General features: G+C 53.7%; 2 protein-coding genes across 2 annotated transcripts; both read right to left on the reverse strand.

The window, feature by feature from the left end:
* Positions 1-9,607: 9,607 nt before the first annotated feature.
* LOC141731450 (homeobox protein Hox-B13-like) lies at positions 9,608-12,936 on the reverse strand. Its single transcript, XM_074557349.1, has 2 exons — positions 12,837-12,936; positions 9,608-9,873 (listed from the first exon to the last, which is right to left on the reverse strand). Exons 1-2 carry the CDS (start codon positions 12,934-12,936, stop codon positions 9,608-9,610), a joined length of 366 nt encoding a protein of 121 aa, XP_074413450.1.
* A 687-nt stretch (positions 12,937-13,623) lies between these two features.
* On the reverse strand, positions 13,624-15,759 carry LOC141731451 (homeobox protein Hox-B13a-like). Its single transcript, XM_074557350.1, has 2 exons — positions 15,174-15,759; positions 13,624-13,694 (listed from the first exon to the last, which is right to left on the reverse strand). Exons 1-2 carry the CDS (start codon positions 15,757-15,759, stop codon positions 13,624-13,626), a joined length of 657 nt encoding a protein of 218 aa, XP_074413451.1.
* Positions 15,760-16,635: the final 876 nt, after the last annotated feature.

A 16,635-nucleotide genomic window follows, 5' to 3' on the forward strand; every position in this document is an offset into this window, starting at 1 on the left:
ATTTTGGGGAAATTTGGGGTTTTTAAAGGTTTTTTCCCCATTTAAAAAAATTCTTTTTTAATTAGGGGGGATTCCCGTGGGGTTCAGGATCCTTCAACAAAAACCTTGGTGAAAAATCGGATTTTTCTCCTCATTTCCCTTTTCCCTCCTGCCCGCAGGAATTCGCCTTTTTTAGGTTTTATTTTTGCAGCCAGGAATGCGGCAAAATCCAAATATTCGGCCTGGTGATAAATCACCCTTTAAATTGAAAAATCCGCTTAAAAATGAGTTTATTCGCCAAAATAAAAGCGCATGAGATGAATTAAAAACCGCTGGTTTTTTTAAAAAAAAAAATTAATTTTTTATTTTATTTTTTTTTCTGGTTTTTGTCTCTGCAGCAAAGCCCGAGCGCTGCGGAATTAAAATCGCGAATAATTAAAATTCAGCGCACGGAGCGCTGCGGCAGGAACGGAATATTCCAGCGGAAATTCGGAATATTCGGAATATTCCTCCCCTGGATGGGATTTCCGGCAGAGAGGGATAAAAACCGAGGAAAAATCGAATTTTTTGTGGCTTTTTTGGGGTGTTTTCATCCCTCAGAGTGACCCCATAGGGGCTGTGAAAAATGAATTTATTCCGTGGGGTTGGAGGTTTAAAAATCTGTATTTTTGTGGAAAAGCGATTTAATAATCCGGCAGAAAAAGGGGGAAAAAATTGATTTTGGGGGAAAAAAATAAATCTTTGTGCAGAACTTGGGGCTGATACAGCAAAATAAAAACTTGGGAGGGTGGAGAGGAGGAAATTTAATTTATAATTTATCACACGGCCGGTGTCATTATTGTTAAAATTTAATTAAATTTAAATTATAATTTAGCTCCAACGAGTTGTCCTGGTTTGTTTTCAGGTCGGAAATGATGAGATGACATTAAAAAATGGGGAAAAAACAGAAATAATTCAAATTTTGAATGGGCTGAGATCTTTTTTTTTAGGTGTGTAAAGAAATATTTGGGTTTATTTTTGGGCTCGGATTGGGAAAAAAAAAAGGGGTAAAAAATTGAATTTTTGGGTGATTTTATCTGATTTTTTTCCCGATTTTTTACCGGGGAAATTCGGGGGGAAAAAATCAGAAATAATCCAAATTTTGAATGGACACAAAGAACGGGAGGGGAAAATCTTTGAGGTAGGGGTGAAATGAAATATTGGGGTTTGTTTTAAGGGTTGGGATTGAGGAAAAAAAGGGGAAAAATGGGGAAAAAAGGGGAAAAAAGAGGAAAAAAGGAAATTTTACAGGGGAGCAGAGCAGGCTGAGGTCGCCGTTAATGACAGCCCTGGAATGTTTACGGGCCGGGCTCAAGTTCAATGACAAAATCCTTTGAAGGGGAAAGGGAAAAAGGGGAAAAAACCGAAATAAAAATAAAAAAATAAAAAATCCTCAGTCCAGGCAGAGTTTGGGGGGCGGGAATGAAAAAAAACCGAAAAAAAAAGAAATTAAAATAAAAATACCTCAGCCCAGGCAGAGTTTGGGGGGTGGGAATGAAAAAGAAAACTGAATAAAACCTGAAATAAAAATAAAAATAAAAAATCCTCAGTCCAGGCAGAGTTTGGGGGGTGGGAATGAAAAAGAAAAAACCTGGAAAAAATGAAATAAAAATAAAAATAAAAATAAAAATATAAAAATAAAAATAAAAATAAAAAATCCTCAGTCCAGGCAGAGTTTGGGGAGGTGAGAATGAAAAAAAAAACTGAAAAAAACCCCGAAAAAAAATGAAATTAAAATAAAAATACCTCAGTCCAGGCAGAGTTTGGGGGGTGGGAATGAAAAAGAAAAAACCTGGAAAAACCTGGAATAAAAATAAAAATAAAAATAAAAATAAAAAATCCTCAGCCCAGGCAGAGTTTGAGGAGGTGGGAATGAAAATAAAAAAACTGAAAAATACCCCTAAAACAAATGAAATGAAAATAAAAATACCTCAGTCCAGGCAGAGTTTGGGGGGCGGGAATGAAAAAAAAAAAACCTGGAAAAACCTGAAGTAAAAATAAAAATAAAAATAAAAAATCCTCAGTCCAGGCAGAGTTTGGGGGGTGGGAATGAACTTGGACAAAAGAGAGAAGGGAAAGGAAAAGGGGGAGGGAAATCCCAGAGGGGATTTGGGGGATTTTGAGGATTTTTGGGGATTTTTGGGGATTTTTGGGGTGTTTGGGTTTGGGGGAAATCGGGAGAGGAGAGAGGGGAGGTTCAGCCCGGATTTGGAGCTTTTTTAGCCCAGATTTGGAGCAATTTTAACCCAGATTGGGGCTGGTTTATCCCAGATTTCCAGCCGGTTTATCCCGGTTTTTGGGGCTGGTTTATCCCAGATTTGGACCCGGTTTATCCCGGGTTTTGGGGCTATTTTATCCCAGATTTCCAGCCGATTTATCCCGGTTTTTGGGGCTGTTTTTCCCTGATTTCCAGCCGCTTTATCCCGGGTTTTTAGGGCTGTTTTATCCCTGATTTCCAGCCGGTTTATCCCGGTTTTTAGGGCTGTTTTATCCCACATTTCCAGCCGGTTTATCCCGGGTTTTGGGGCTGTTTTATCCCAGATTTCCAGCCGGTTTATCCCGGGTTTTGGGGCTGTTTTATCCCATATTCAAGGCTGTTTTAACCCAGATTCGGAGCCGGTTTATCCCGGTTTTTGGGGCTATTTTATCCCACATTTCCAGCCGGTTTATCCCGGTTTCTGGCGCTGCTCTGGCCCGGGTTTTGGGGCTATTTTATCCCATATTCGGGGCTGTTTTAACCCACATTTCCAGCCGGTTTATCCCGGTTTTTGGGGCTGTTTTTCCCATATTCGGAGCCGGTTTATCCCGGTTTCTGGAGCTGCTCTGGCCCGGGTTTTGAGGCTATTTTATCCCTGATTTGGAGCCGGTTTATCCTGGTTTTTAGGGCTGTTTTATCCCTGATTTCCAGCCGGTTTATCCCGGTTTTTGGGGCTGTTTTAACCCACATTTCCAGCCGGTTTATCCCGGGTTTTGGGGCTGCTCTGGCCCGGGTTTTGGGGCTATTTTATCCCATATTCGGGGCTGTTTTAACCCAGATTTGGGTCTCTTTTAACCCAGATTCGGAGCCGGTTTATCCCGGGTTTTGGGGCGGTTTTAACCCACGTTTCCAGCCGGTTTATCCCGGGTTTTTAGGGCTGTTTTATCCCAGATTCGGAGCCGGTTTATCCCGGTTTCTGGCGCTGCTCTGGCCCGGGTTTTGGGGCTGTTTTTCCCTGATTTCCAGCCGGTTTATCCCGGTTTTTAGGGCTGTTTTATCGCACATTTCCAGCCGGTTTATCCCGGTTTCTGGCGCTGCTCTGGCCCGGGTTTTAGGGCTGTTTTAACCCACATTTCCAGCCGGTTTATCCCAGTTTTTGGGGCAGCTCTGGCCCGGGTTTTGAGGCTATTTTATCCCACATTTCCAGCCGGTTTATCCCGGTTTTTGGGGCTGTTTTAACCCAGATTTGGAGCCAGTTTATCCCGGTTTTGGGGGCTGTTTTATCCCATATTCGGGGCTGTTTTATCCCTGATTTCCAGCCGGTTTATCCCGGGTTTTAGGGCTGTTTTATCCCATATTCGGGGCTATTTTAACCCACATTTCCAGCCGGTTTATCCCGGTTTCTGGCGCTGCTCTGGCCCGGGTTTTGGGGCTATTTTATCCCATATTCGGGGCTGTTTTATCGCACATTTCCAGCCGGTTTATCCCGGTTTCTGGCGCTGCTCTGGCCCGGGTTTTGCGAGTCCCAAGTTCAACGCCAAGGGGCGGGGGCGGGGGTGCCCCCGGCCGCTCCCCCGCTCCCGGCGTTTTACGAGGGTGTCGGGCCCGGCTCGGCCTTTGCTGGGGCCGCCGAGCGCGGCTTTACAGCCCTGCCCGGGCCGCTCCCGCTCCTCCTCCTCCTCCTCCTCCTCCTCCTCCTCCTCCTCCCCTTCCCAGCTGCGCTTTCCGCTCCTGGGACCGCGCTGGGGGCGGGGAGGGCGCTGCGTTCCAGTCTGAGACACAAATCCCAGTCTGAGACACACCGGGATCCCAGTTTGAGCCATTCCAGTCTGAGCCACGGATCCCAGTTTGAACCATCCCAGGATCCCAGTTTGAAACATGGATCCCAGTTTGAGCCACGGATCCCAGTTTGAGCCATCCCTGTCTCCCATTTTGGGGCATGATTCCCAGTCTGAGCCACGGATCCCAGTTTGAAACACCCACGGATCCCAGTTTGAACCAACCCAGGCTCCCAGTCTGATCCATATCTCTCAGTTTGAGCCATCCCTGTCTCCCATTTTGGGGCATGATTCCCAGTTTGGGCCACAGCTCCCAGTCTGAGCCCTGGATCCCAGTCTGAACCCACTTTCCCAGTTTGAAACACCCCAGGCTCCCAGTCTGAGCCATTCCAGGCTCCCAGTTTGAGCCCAGTTTGAGCCCAGTTTCCCAGTTTGATCCATGGCTCAGAGTTTGATCATATCTTCCAGTTTGATCCATGGCTCCCAGTTTGAGTCCAGTTTCTCAGTTTGTTCCATGTCTCCCAGTCTGAGCCACAGATCCCAGTTTGAACCACGGATCCCAGTTTGTGCCATCCCAGTTTGGGCCACTGCTCCCAGTTTGTGCCAGAGCTCCCAGTTTGAGTGATGGCTCCCATTTTGGGTCACAACTCCCAGTTTGAGCCCAGTCTGAGCCCCGGGTCCCAGTTTGAAACACCCAGTCTCCCAGTTGGAGCCATTCCAGGCTCCCAGTTTGAGCCCAGTTTTCCAGTTTGATCCAGGGCTCCCAGTTTGAACCACAGCTCCCAGTTTGAGCCATCCCAGGCTCCCATTTTGGGGCATGATTCCCAGTCTGAGCCACGGATCCCAGTTTGGGGAATGGTTCCCAGTCTGAGCCATCCCAGGCTCCCAGTTTGAGCCATCCCAGTCTGAGACACAGTTCCCAGTTTGGGCCACAGCTCCCAGTTTGAACCACGGATCCCAGTTTGAGTCATCCCAGTTTGGGCCACTTCTCCCAGTTTGTGCCAGAGCTCCCAGTTTGAGTGATGGCTCCCAGTTTGGGTCACAGCTCCCAGTGTGAGCCCAGTCTGAGCCGCGGGTCCCAGTTTGAAACACCCCAGGCTCCCAGTTTGAGCCATTCCAGGCTCCCAGTCTGAGCCCAGTTTGAGCCCAGTCTGAGCCCAGTTTGAGCCCAGTTTGAGCCCAGTTTGAGCCCAGTTTCCCAGTTTGATCCAGGGCTCCCAGTTTGAACCACAGCTCCCAGTTTGAGCCATCCCTGTCTCCCATTTTGGGGCATGATTCCCAGTCTGAGACACGGATCCCGGTTTGAGCCACAGATCCCAGTTTGGGGAATGGTTCCCAGTCTGAGCCATCCCAGGCTCCCAGTTTGAGCCATCCCAGTCTGAGCCATCCCAGTTTGATCCATGGCTCCCAGTTTAGGCCACGGCTCCCAGTCTGAGCCACGGATCCCAGTTTGAAACACCCCAGGCTCCCAGTTTGAGCCATTCCAGGCTCCCAGTTTGAGCCCAGTCTGAGCCCAGTTTGAGCCCAGTTTGATCCATGGCTCAGAGTTTGAACCACAGCTCCCAGTACGAGCCATCCCAGGCTCCCAGTTTGAGCCATCCCAGTCTGAGACACGGTTCCCAGTTTGAGCCACGGATCCCAGTTTGGGCCACAGCTCCCAGTTTGAGCCCAGTCTGAGCCCTGGATCCCAGTCTGAACCCACTTTCCCAGTTTGAAACACCCCAGGCTCCCAGTCGGAGCCATTCCAGGCTCCCAGTTTGAGCCCAGTTTGAGCCCAGTTTGAGCCCAGTTTGAAACACCCCAGTCTCCCAGTTTGAGCCATCCCTGTCTCCCATTTTGGGGCATGATTCCCAGTTTGAGCCACGGATCCCAGTTTGAGCCACGGATCCCTGTTTGGGGAATGGTTCCCAGTTTGAGCCATCCCAGTCTGAGCCATCCCAGTCTGAGCCACAGATCCCAGTTTGAACCACGGATCCCAGTTTGAGTCATCCCAGTTTGAGTGATGGCTCCCAGTTTGGGTCACAGCTCCCAGTTTGAGCCCAGTCTGAGCCCCGGGTCCCAGTCTGAAACACCCCAGTCTCCCAGTCTGAGCCATCCCTGTCTCCCATTTTGGGCCATGATTCCCAGTTTGAGCCACGGCTCCCAGTTTAAGCCCAGTTTCCCAGTTTAAGCCCAGTTTCCCAGTTTGAGCCCAGTTTCCCAGTTTGAACCACAGCTCCCAGTTTGAGCCATCCCAGTTTGATCCATGGCTCCCAGTTTGATCCATGGCTCCCAGTTTGAGCCGTATTTCCCAGTCTGAGCCATCCCAGTTTGAACCACAGCTCCCAGTTTGATCCATGGCTCCCAGTTTGAGCCATCCCAGTTTGATCCACAGATCCCAGTTTGAGCCATCCCAGTTTGATTCACGGCTCCCAGTTTGAACCACAGCTCCCAGTTTGATCCATGGCTCCCAGTTTGATCAATGGCTCCCAGTTTGAACCACAGCTCCCAGTTTGAGCCATCCCAGTTTGATCCATGGCTCCCAGTTTGAGCCATCCCAGTTTCCCAGTTTGAGCCCAGTCTGGGGTCACGGAGAGGCCTGGGGCGGGGTTATGACGTCATTCACTTCTTGTTAGTGACGTCACATCTCCTAACGCCCCGCCATTGGCTGTTGGCCTCCCTGGGGTTGTGACGTCACCAGGGAAAGGTTTCGCTCCTGCAGGGAGGAAAAATCTGGGAAAAATGGGAAAAATGGGAAAAATGGGAAAAATGGGGAAAATGGGAAAAATGGGAAAAATGGGAAAAAATGGGAAAAATGGGAAAAATGGGAAAAAACCCAACGGGGAGCGCGACCGGCTCCGCTCTGCCAAATATTCAATAAATCCTTTATTCAACAAAAAAATCCACCTAAATTCTCATTATTTAGGGCAAAATGCGGCTGGAAACCTGGAATTTCCAAAATAAGGAAAAAACAGGGGGGAAAAGGAGAATTTGGGGTGGAAATTGTGGAGTTTGTTCGCCTTTGGTGAAGATTTTGAGGGAGTTTCAGGTGGGTTTAAAGGTGCCTTGAAACAGAGAGATGTGGAACAAAGAAATTGCCAGGCCCGAACCGGGAAAGAGCTGAGAAAATAAAATAAAAATAAAATAAAAATAAAATAAAAATAAATAAAATAAAAATAAAATAAAAATAAAATTAAAATAAAATTTAAAAATAAAATTAAAATGAGTATTTTTTTTAAAAGAGAAACCCCAATATATTTAATTTATATATTTCAATTCACCCTAATTCTTCTGCTGCTCCAGCACCAACCCAAATAATTTTGTTTTTATGTGGGGATTTCTCTCAGTGCATAAGAGGCGAAAAATCTGCGTTAAAAAAAGGCAAAAAAATTAAATTTTATGGGTACAAATCCCAGGATTTCAGCACAAACCAAAACCAGCTTGAACTGTATAAAAACACCAGCGATGAAAACGGATTTTTGCGGGTTATAAATGTTTATACACCTTTTTTTTCCGAGTATATTTTTATCATTTTTGATATATCCACACAGGGCTACAGCGCCTTTAATCGTGCATTTACACACCGGATACAGAAAATCACAAACACAAAAAAATCGCGGGGGGGAAAAAAAAGGTGAAATAAAGCTGAATATGCGCATGTGCATATGGAATTTTTATATAGAAACGCTCGGAAAAATTAAAATAATAATAATTATAATATAATATATAATAATAAAAGTAGTACGTGCCTTTATAACTGGGTGCCTACATCAGTCATAGCATGTCCTGTACATTCCGTTTTCTGTAATTAATTCATTAACAATTCATTAACACGCGGTTAATTTGATTATTTATCCCCCCGGATCATCCTGCCCGGGTTTGGGGGATTTTTTTTTAAAACCTTTTTGTTGTTTTCAAACCCGGGATTGTGCCGGGAGCGGGTTTGGGGTGGATTTGGGGGATTTTGGGGGTTCGGGTTGGTTTGGGGTGAATTCGGGGGATTTTGGGGGTTCGGGTTGGTTTGGGGTGAATTCGGGGGATTTTTGGGTTGGTTTGGGGTGAATTCGGGGGATTTTGGGGGTTCGGGTTGGTTTGGGGTGAATTCGGGGGATTTTGGGGGTTTGGGGTGAATTCGGGGGATTTTGGGGGTTTGGGGTCTTTGGAACGCTCTGGGATGTGCCGGGCACAGGGGAGGGTCCCCTCCTTTGGGGGGTCCCGGTGACAAACGGGGGGTCCCGGTGACAAAAGGGGGGTCGGGGTGACAAACTGGGGGTCCCGGTGACAAAAGGGGGGTCCCAGTGTCCCCTCACCCCACAGGGGACAACTGGGGGTCCCGGTGACAAACCGGGGGTCCCGATGACAAAAGGGGGGTCCCGGTGACAAACCGGGGGTCCCGGTGACAAACCGGGGGTCCCAGTGACAAAAGGGGGGTCTCAGTGTCCCATCACCCCACAGGGGACAACTGGGGGTCCTGGTGACAAACGGGGGGTCCTGGTGACAAAAGGGGGGTCCCGGTGTCCCCTCACCCCACAGGGGACAACTGGGGGTCCCGGTGACAAACCGAGGGTCCCGGTGCCAAACGGGGGTCCCCAATGTCCCCTCACTCCGTGGGCGGCTAACGGGGGTCCCTGTGCCGCTCCCTGGGGACAAAGGGGGGCTCTTGTGACAAAAAGGGGGTCCCGGTGTCACGCAGGTGCCAAAGGGGAGTCCTGGGGGTGTCCCGGTGACAAACGGGGGGTGGCAGTGTCCTGGTGCCACGCAGGGGTCCCGGGGGCACACGGGGCTGGCAGTGCCCCGGTGCCAAGGGGGGGTCCCGGTTTCCTGGTGCCAAACAGGGGTCCCGGTGCCAAAGGGGGATCCCGGTGTCCGGGTGCTGAGCGGGGGTCCCGGTTACAAACGAGGGTAGCGGTGCCCCTGGTGCCACGCGGAGCTCCCGGTGCCAGGAGGGGATCCTGGTGCCCAGCGGGGGTGGCAGTGCCCCGGTGCCAGGCGGTGCCCCGGTGCCAGGCGGGGATCCCGGTGACAAATGGGGGATCCCGGTGCCCAGCGCGGGTGGCAGTGCCTCGGTGCCGAGCGGGGATCCCGGTGCCAGGCGGTGCCCTGGTGCCAGGCGGGGATCCCGGTGACAAACGGGGGATCCCGGTGCCGATGGGTGCCCCGGTGCCAGGCGGTGCCCCAGTGCTAGGCGGGGACCCCGGTGCCAGGCTGCGGTCCCGGTGACAAATGGGGGATCCCGGTGCCAGGCGGGAGTGGCAGTGCCCCGGTGCCGATGGGTGCCCCGGTGCAGAGCGGTGCCCGGGTGCCGAGCGGTGCCCCGGTGACAAACGGGGGATCCCGGTGCTAGGCGGCAGTCCCGGTGCCACGCGGGGACCCCGGTGCCAGGCGGGAGTGGCAGTGCCCCGGTGCCGATGAGTGCCCCGGTGCCAGGCGGGGATCCTTGTGCCAGGCGGGGATCCCGGTGACAAACGGGCAGTCCCGGTGCCAGGCGGGGATCCCGGTGCCAGGCGGGAGTGGCAGTGTCCCGGTGCCGATGAGTGCCCCTGTGTCAGGCGGGGATCCCGGTGCCAGGCGGGGATCCCGGTGACAAACGGGCGGTCCTGGTGCCAAACGGGCGGTGCCGGTGCCCCGGAGCCCGTCAGGGCGCGGCGTTGGCGGCCGCCTTGCCCTTGGCCAGCACCTTCTTGTCCTTGACGCGGCGGTTCTGGAACCAGATGGTGATCTGGCGCTCGCTCAGCCGCGTGGCCGCCGCGATCTTGCGGCGCCGCTCGCGGGTGATGAAGCGGCCGCGGGCGAACTCGGCCTCCAGCTCCCGCAGCTGCCCCTTGCTGTACGGAACGCGCTTCTTGCGGGCCCGCCGCAGCGACAGCGAGCAGCCCTCGGCCGGGCACGGCGCCGAGCCCTCTGCGGGGACAGCGGGGACACGGGGGGATACGGGGGGATAGCGGGGACACGGCAGGACATGAGGGGATAACGGGGAGACAGCGGGGACACGGGGGGACAGTAGGACATGGGAGGATAATGGGACACGGGGGATAGAGGGGACACGGGGGGACAGCGGGGACACAGGGGATACGGGGGATAGAGGGGACACGGGGGGATACGGGGACGGGGGGACACGGGGGATAGAGAGGACACGGGGGGATACGGGGACACGGGGACAGAAGGGGGACGCGGGGGGATAACGGGGACACCGGGGACAGAAGGGGGACACGGGGGGACAGCAGGACATGGGAGGATAACGGGGGGACAGCGGGGACAGCGGGGGACAGCGGGACACGGGGGGGATAACGGGGAGACAGAGGGGACAGAAGGGGGACACGGGGGGACAGCAGGACATGGGAGGATAACGGGACACGGGGGATAGAGGGGACACGGGGGGATAACGGGGAGACAGCGGGGACAGCGGGGACACGGGGACACGGGGACACGGGGACACGGGGGGACACGGGGGGACACGGGGGGATAACGGGGACACAGGGGATAGAGGGGACACGGGGGGACAGCGGGGACAAGGGGACACGGGGGGATAACGGGGGGATAGCGGGGACAGAAGGGGGACACGGGGGGACAGCAGGACATGGGAGGATAACGGGACATGGGGGATAGAGGGGACACGGGGGGATACGGGGGGGATAACGGGGAGACAGCGGGGACAGCGGGGACAGCGGGAACACGGGGACACGGCGGGACACGGGAGGGATAACGGGGGGATAGCGGGGACACGGGGGACAGGGAGGACACGGGGGATACGGGGGACACGGGGGGACAGCAGGACATGGGAGGATAACGGGACACGGGGGGGATAGCGGGGGGATAACGGGAGGATAGCGGGGACACGGGGGACAGCGGGGACATGGGGACACGGGGACACGGGGACACGGGGGGACACGGGGGGATACGGGGGATACGGGGGATAGAGGGGACAGCAGGACATGGGAGGATAACGGGACATGGGGGATAGAGGGGACACGGGGGGATACGGGGGATAGAGGAGATACAGGGGGACAGCAGGACACGGGGGGACACGGGGGGACAGCGGGACATGGGAGGATAACGGGACATGGGGGATAGAGGGGACAGGAGGGGGACACAGGGACACGGGGCATAGAGGAGATACGGGGGGACAGCAGGACACGGGGGGACACGGCGGGACACGGGGGATAGAGGGGACAGCAGGACATGGGAGGATAAGGGGACACGGGGGATAGAGAGGACACGGGGGGATAGAGAGGGGGCAGTGGGGACACCGGGGGATAAAGGGGACACGGAGATATGGGGGGATACGGGGACACGGGGGGACAGCAGGACACGGGAGGATAACGGGACATGATGGATATGGGGGGGGACAGGGGGACATGGGGATATGGATGATAACGGGACACGGGGACAGCGAGGATATCGGGGACAGGGGAGACAGCGGGACATGGGGTGACACGGGGGGACATGGGGGGACACAGCGGGATAACGGGGACAGAGAGGGGATAACGGGACACGGGGATAGGGAGGGGACAGAGGGGACACGGGGGGACAGCGGGGACACGGGGGGACAGAGGGGACAGAGGGGACACGGGGATATGGGAACATAAAGGGGGGACAACGGGGAACAGCGGGGACAGAGGGGACACGGGGGGGACAGCGAGGGGATGGAGCGAGGACACCGGGGGACAGCGAGGATACAGAGGGACACGGGGGGACAGCGGGGACACGGGGGGACAGCGGGGACACAACGGGGATCCAGTGGGGACAGGACGGGGACACAGGGGGACATAGAGGGGGTGCAGTGGGGACACAGCGGGGATAGAGTGGGGTCAGAATGGGGACACAGAGGGGACATGGAGGGACACAGGGGGACACAGGGGGACACAGGGGGACACAGCGGGGTCACAGCGGGGTCACTGCGACCCCCAAAGCCCCCCAAACCCAGCCCGGCCCCACCCGACCCTGCCCAGGTTTGAAATTGTTCCCTCCTGCCATTGAAAGGTTTCCCAGATCCCAACCCTCCCTCCAAATATTGAAAATTATTTAATTTCTACGTTCCGCCTCTTGATATTGAAAGCTTTTGAAATTCTCTATTCTCCCTCTCAATCTCTAAAAAAACCCTGTTTTCTATATTTTTCCTCTTGATATTGGAAGGTTTTAAAGCTCGATATTCTCCCTCTTGGTATTTAAAAACATTTAAATTCTATATTCTCCATCTTGGTATTTAAAAGCATTTAAATTCTATGTTCTTTCTCTTGGGATTTAAAAGCATTTAAATTCTATGTTCTTTCTCTTGGTATTGAAAGTTTTTAAAGTCCTGTATTCTCCCTTTCAATATTTAAAACATTTTAAGTCTCTATTCTCCATCTTGGTATTTAAAGATTTTAAAGTTCTATATTCAAATATTTAAAATTTCTCTATTCTCCCTCTAGATATTCAAAGATTTTGAAGCTCTGTGTTCTCCCTCTCGATATTTAAAATTTCTGAGGTTCTGTGTTCTCCCCGTCGGTATTTCAAGGTTTGGGGTTAATTCCCAGCATTTTTGAACTTTTCCATCTTGGGGAGCCGGAAATGTCACCGGGGACCCCGAGAATGTCACGGGCTGGACCCCGAATGCCATTTTCTGAACCCCATAACATCTCATCTGAACCCCCATAAATGATCATTGAATTCTAATTAATGATCCTTTGAACCCCCATAAATGATCCTTTGAATTCTGATAAATGATCGCCTGAATTCTGATAATTGATCACTTGAATTTTGATAAACGATCATCTGAATTCCAATAAATGATCCTTTGAACCCCGATAAATGACCATACGAATTCTGATAAATGACCATACGAATTCTGATAAATGACCATATGAGTTCCGATAAATGGTCACTTGAATTCCGATAAATGGTCACTTGAATTCTGATAAATGATCGCTTGGATTCTGATAAATGATCATCTGAATTCCGATAAACGATCATTGGAACCGCCATCAATCACCTTCCGCCTCCCTGCTCGGAGTTAGAAATGGCCGTGATAAATTCAATTCAATTCAATTCAGCTCAATTATTGTCATTATTATAATTATTAACGTTATTTTTATCATTGTTTTGTGCCCCCCCGACCTTCCCAGCACATCCCGAACTCCCCCTGGCCCAAACCCTGACCCAGAGCCCAAACCCGCGCTAAACCTGGCCGGGTTTAACCCTGACCCAGAGCTCAAACCCGGGCTAAACCCGGTTCCCGTTAACCCCGGCCCGGAGCCCAAACCCGCGCTAAACCGGGCTCCGTTTAACCCTCACCTAGAGCCGAAACCCGTGCTAAACCCGGCTCGATTTAACTCCGACCTGGACCCCAAACCCGCGCTAAACTGGGCTCCGTTTAACCCTCACCCAGAGCCCAAACCCGCGCTAAACCCGGTTGGGTTTAACCACGACCCAGAGCCCAAATCCGCGCTAAACCCGGTTCCCGTTAACCCCGGCCCGGAGCCCAAACCCGGGCTAAACCTGGCTCGGTTTAACCCTCACCCAGAGCCCAAACCCGGGATAAACCTGGCTCGGTTTAACCCTGACCCAGAGCCCAAACCCGGGCTAAACCCGGTTCCCGTTAACCCCGGCACAGAGCCCAATCCCTCGCTAACTCTAGCTCGGTTTAACCCCGGCCCGGAGTCCAAACCCGGGCTAAACCCGGTTCCCGTTAACCTCGGAGCCCAGACCCCCGGCCCGGTTTAACCCCTCGGTGCCCTCGGTACCTGCGAAGTGCGGCTTGAGCAGGAACCCGGCCAGGATTTACCCTGACCCAGAGCCCAAACCCGGGCTAAACCTGGCTCGGTTTAATCCTGACCCAGAGACCAAACCCGGGCTAAACCTGGCTCGGTTTAACCCTGACCCAGAGCCCAAACCCGGGCTAATCCCAGTTCCCGTTAACCCTGACCCAGAGCCCAAACCCGCGCTAAACCCGGTTGGGTTTAACCCTCACCCAGAGCCCAAACCCGCGCTAAACCCGGTTGGGTTTAACCCTGACCCAGATCCCAAACCCGGGATAAACCCGGTTCCCGTTAACCGCGGAGCCCCGTCCCGGTTTAACCCCTGCGTGCCCGCACCCCCAACCCCAGTCATGTTTAACCCCTTGGTGCCCTCGGTACCTGCGAAGTGCGGCTTGAGCAGGAACCCGGCCAGGATTTACCCTGACCCAGAGCCCAAACCCGGGCTAAACCCGGTTCCCGTTAACCCCGGCCCGGAGCCCAAACCCGCGCTAAACCCGGCTGGGTTTAACCGCGACCCAGAGCCCAAACCCGCGCTAAACTGGGCTCCATTTAACCCTGACCCAGAGCCCAAACCCGGGCTAAACCTGGCTCGGTTTAACCCCGGCACAGAGCCCAATCCCTCGCTAACTCTAGCTCGGTTTAACCCTCACCCAGAGCCCAAATCCGGGCTAAACCCGGTTCCCGTTAACCCCAGCCCGGAGCCCAAACCCGCGCTAAACCCGGCTCGGTTTAACCCCGGCACAGAGCCCAATCCCTCGCTAACTCTAGCTCGGTTTAACCCTGACCCAGAGCCCAAACCCGCGCTAAACCCGGTTCCCGTTAACCCCGGCCCGGAGCCCAAACCCGCGCTAAACACGGCCGGGTTTAACCCCGACACAGAGCCCAATCCCTCGCTAACTCTAGGTCGGTTTAACCCCGGCCCGGAGTCCAAACCCGGGCTAAACCTGGCTCGGTTTAACCCTCACCCAGAGCCCAAACCCGGGCTAATCCCGGTTCCCGTTAACGGCCGAGCCCCGGTCCGGTTTAACCCCTCGGTACCTGCGAAGTGCGGTTTGAGCAGGAAGGCGGCCAGGATTTACCCTGACCCAGAGCCCAAACCCGGGCTAAACCCGGTTCCCGTTAACCGCGACCCAGAGCCCAAACCCGGGCTAATCCCTGTTCCCGGTAACCCCGGTTCCCAGACCCCTCTAACCCCAGCCCGGTTTAACCCCTCCCTACCCCGTCCCGGTTTAACCCCTGCGTGCCCGCACCCCCAACCCCAGCCATGTTTAACCCCTCGGTGCCCTCGGTACCTGCGAAGTGCGGCTTGAGCAGGAACCTGGCCAGGATTTACCCTGACCCAGAGCGCAAACCCGGGCTAATCACGGTTCCCGTTAACCCTGACCCAGAGCCCAAACCCGGGCTAAACCCGGTTCCCGTTAACCGCGGAGCCCAGACCCCCGGCCCGGTTTAACCCCTCGGTACCTGCGAAGTGCGGTTTGAGCAGGAACCCGGCCGGGCCCTGCTCCTTGGGGCAGCACCGCTGCCCGGCCCAGCCCGTTCCCAGCGCCCAGGGCTGAGCGCAGCCCCCGAAGGCCCCGTCCGGGCCCAGCAGCGCCTCGGGCCGCGCCTCGCCCAGCGCGGGCACCACGGGCACGTCCAGGTAGCCCGGCACGGACACGGGCGGGTACGGGGCGCCGTAACCCGGGTAAAAGGCGAACTCGGCCGGGCGGCTCTGGAACTCCTCGGTGCCCGCGGGCGGCTCCAGGAATTTCTCGGCGGTGCCCGGGAAGGGTCCCGGGGGGCTCGGGCCGCCTTTGAGCGAGCCCCGGCCCACCCGGCACGGGTAAAAGCCGCTGCCAAAGCAGCCGTAGGGCAGCGGGGCCGAGCCCGGCGGGGCCTTGGGCGGCTCCGGCTCCGGGGGGAAGCCGGGGTTCATCCCGGTACCGGGAGCAGCACCGGGAGGAGGAGGAGGAGGAGGAGGAGGAGCGGGAGGAAGGAGCGGCCGGGGCTGCGCGGCCCCGAAGGCGCCGCCCGGAGCCAGGAGCCCCTCGAGGGCCGGGGGCTGCATGGGGGGCGCGGCGGGGCCGGGGGCATGGGGAACGGGAAGGGGAACGGGAGGGGAACGGGGATGGGAACGGGGATGGGAACGGGAACGGGGATGGGAACGGGAACCGGAGAGGCCGCTCCGAGGCACCGGCGCTGCCCGCGGGGGTCCCCGTTGGTTTAAATGGGCCCGAGCCGCCCCCCTGACGCAACCGGAGGAGGTTCGAGCGTTGGTTGGTGGAGAACGGGGAAAAAAGGGGGGGGAAAAAAAGGGAAAAAAATCCAACCCCGCATCGGGGAAAAAAAAAAAATAAAAAAAAAATGAGGCGGTGTCAATAAAGAGCTGGAGAAATTGCGAAAATGGTTTTATTGGGTGGGGAGAGGAGGAGGAGGAGGAGGAGGAAGAGGAGGAGGGGGGACCCCCCCTGCGGGCGGCAGGAGGGGACTCGGAGGTGGCTCGGAAATAAAAAATAAAAAATAATAATAATACAAAAAATAAAGATTAAAAATATATATAAAAATTAAAAATAAAAGTAGAAAATAAAAATAAAAACCCTAAAAAATAAAGAATAAAAAATAAAGAATAAAGATAAAAAAATTAAAAAATATATAATAAAATGTAAGAAAATAAAGAATAAAGATTAAAGAATAAAGACTAAAAAGTAAAATAAAAAATAAAAATAAAAATAAATAAAAATAAAAATAAATAAAAATAAAAAGTAAGAAAATAAAGAATAAAGATTAAAAAAATGAAAATAGAAAATATAGAATAAAAATAAAAAATAAAAAATAAAGAATTAAGAATAAAAAAGAAATAATTTTTAAAAAATAAAATAAATAAAAAATTTAAAAAAAAAATGGTGCGGGGAAGGCAGAGGTGGGGAAATGGGGAAAAAGAAGG

Source organism: Zonotrichia albicollis, chromosome 23 (genome assembly GCF_047830755.1).
Source record: "Zonotrichia albicollis isolate bZonAlb1 chromosome 23, bZonAlb1.hap1, whole genome shotgun sequence".
Taxonomy (NCBI): Eukaryota; Metazoa; Chordata; class Aves; order Passeriformes; family Passerellidae; genus Zonotrichia; species Zonotrichia albicollis.

Excerpts from the sequence above, each read along its gene's own strand:
- LOC141731450 (XM_074557349.1), bottom strand. The coding sequence starts at position 12,936 with ATGGCGGTTCCAATGATCGTTTATCGGAATTCAGATGATCATTTATCA. Across the intron at positions 9,874-12,836 it reads GACCATTTATCGGAATTCAA|AGGGCTCGGCGCCGTGCCCG; the intron begins GTGACCATTTAT and ends CTGTCCCCGCAG.
- LOC141731451 (XM_074557350.1), bottom strand. The coding sequence starts at position 15,759 with ATGCAGCCCCCGGCCCTCGAGGGGCTCCTGGCTCCGGGCGGCGCCTTC. Across the intron at positions 13,695-15,173 it reads GCTCAAACCGCACTTCGCAG|GTACCGAGGGCACCGAGGGG; the intron begins GTACCGAGGGGT and ends CGCACTTCGCAG.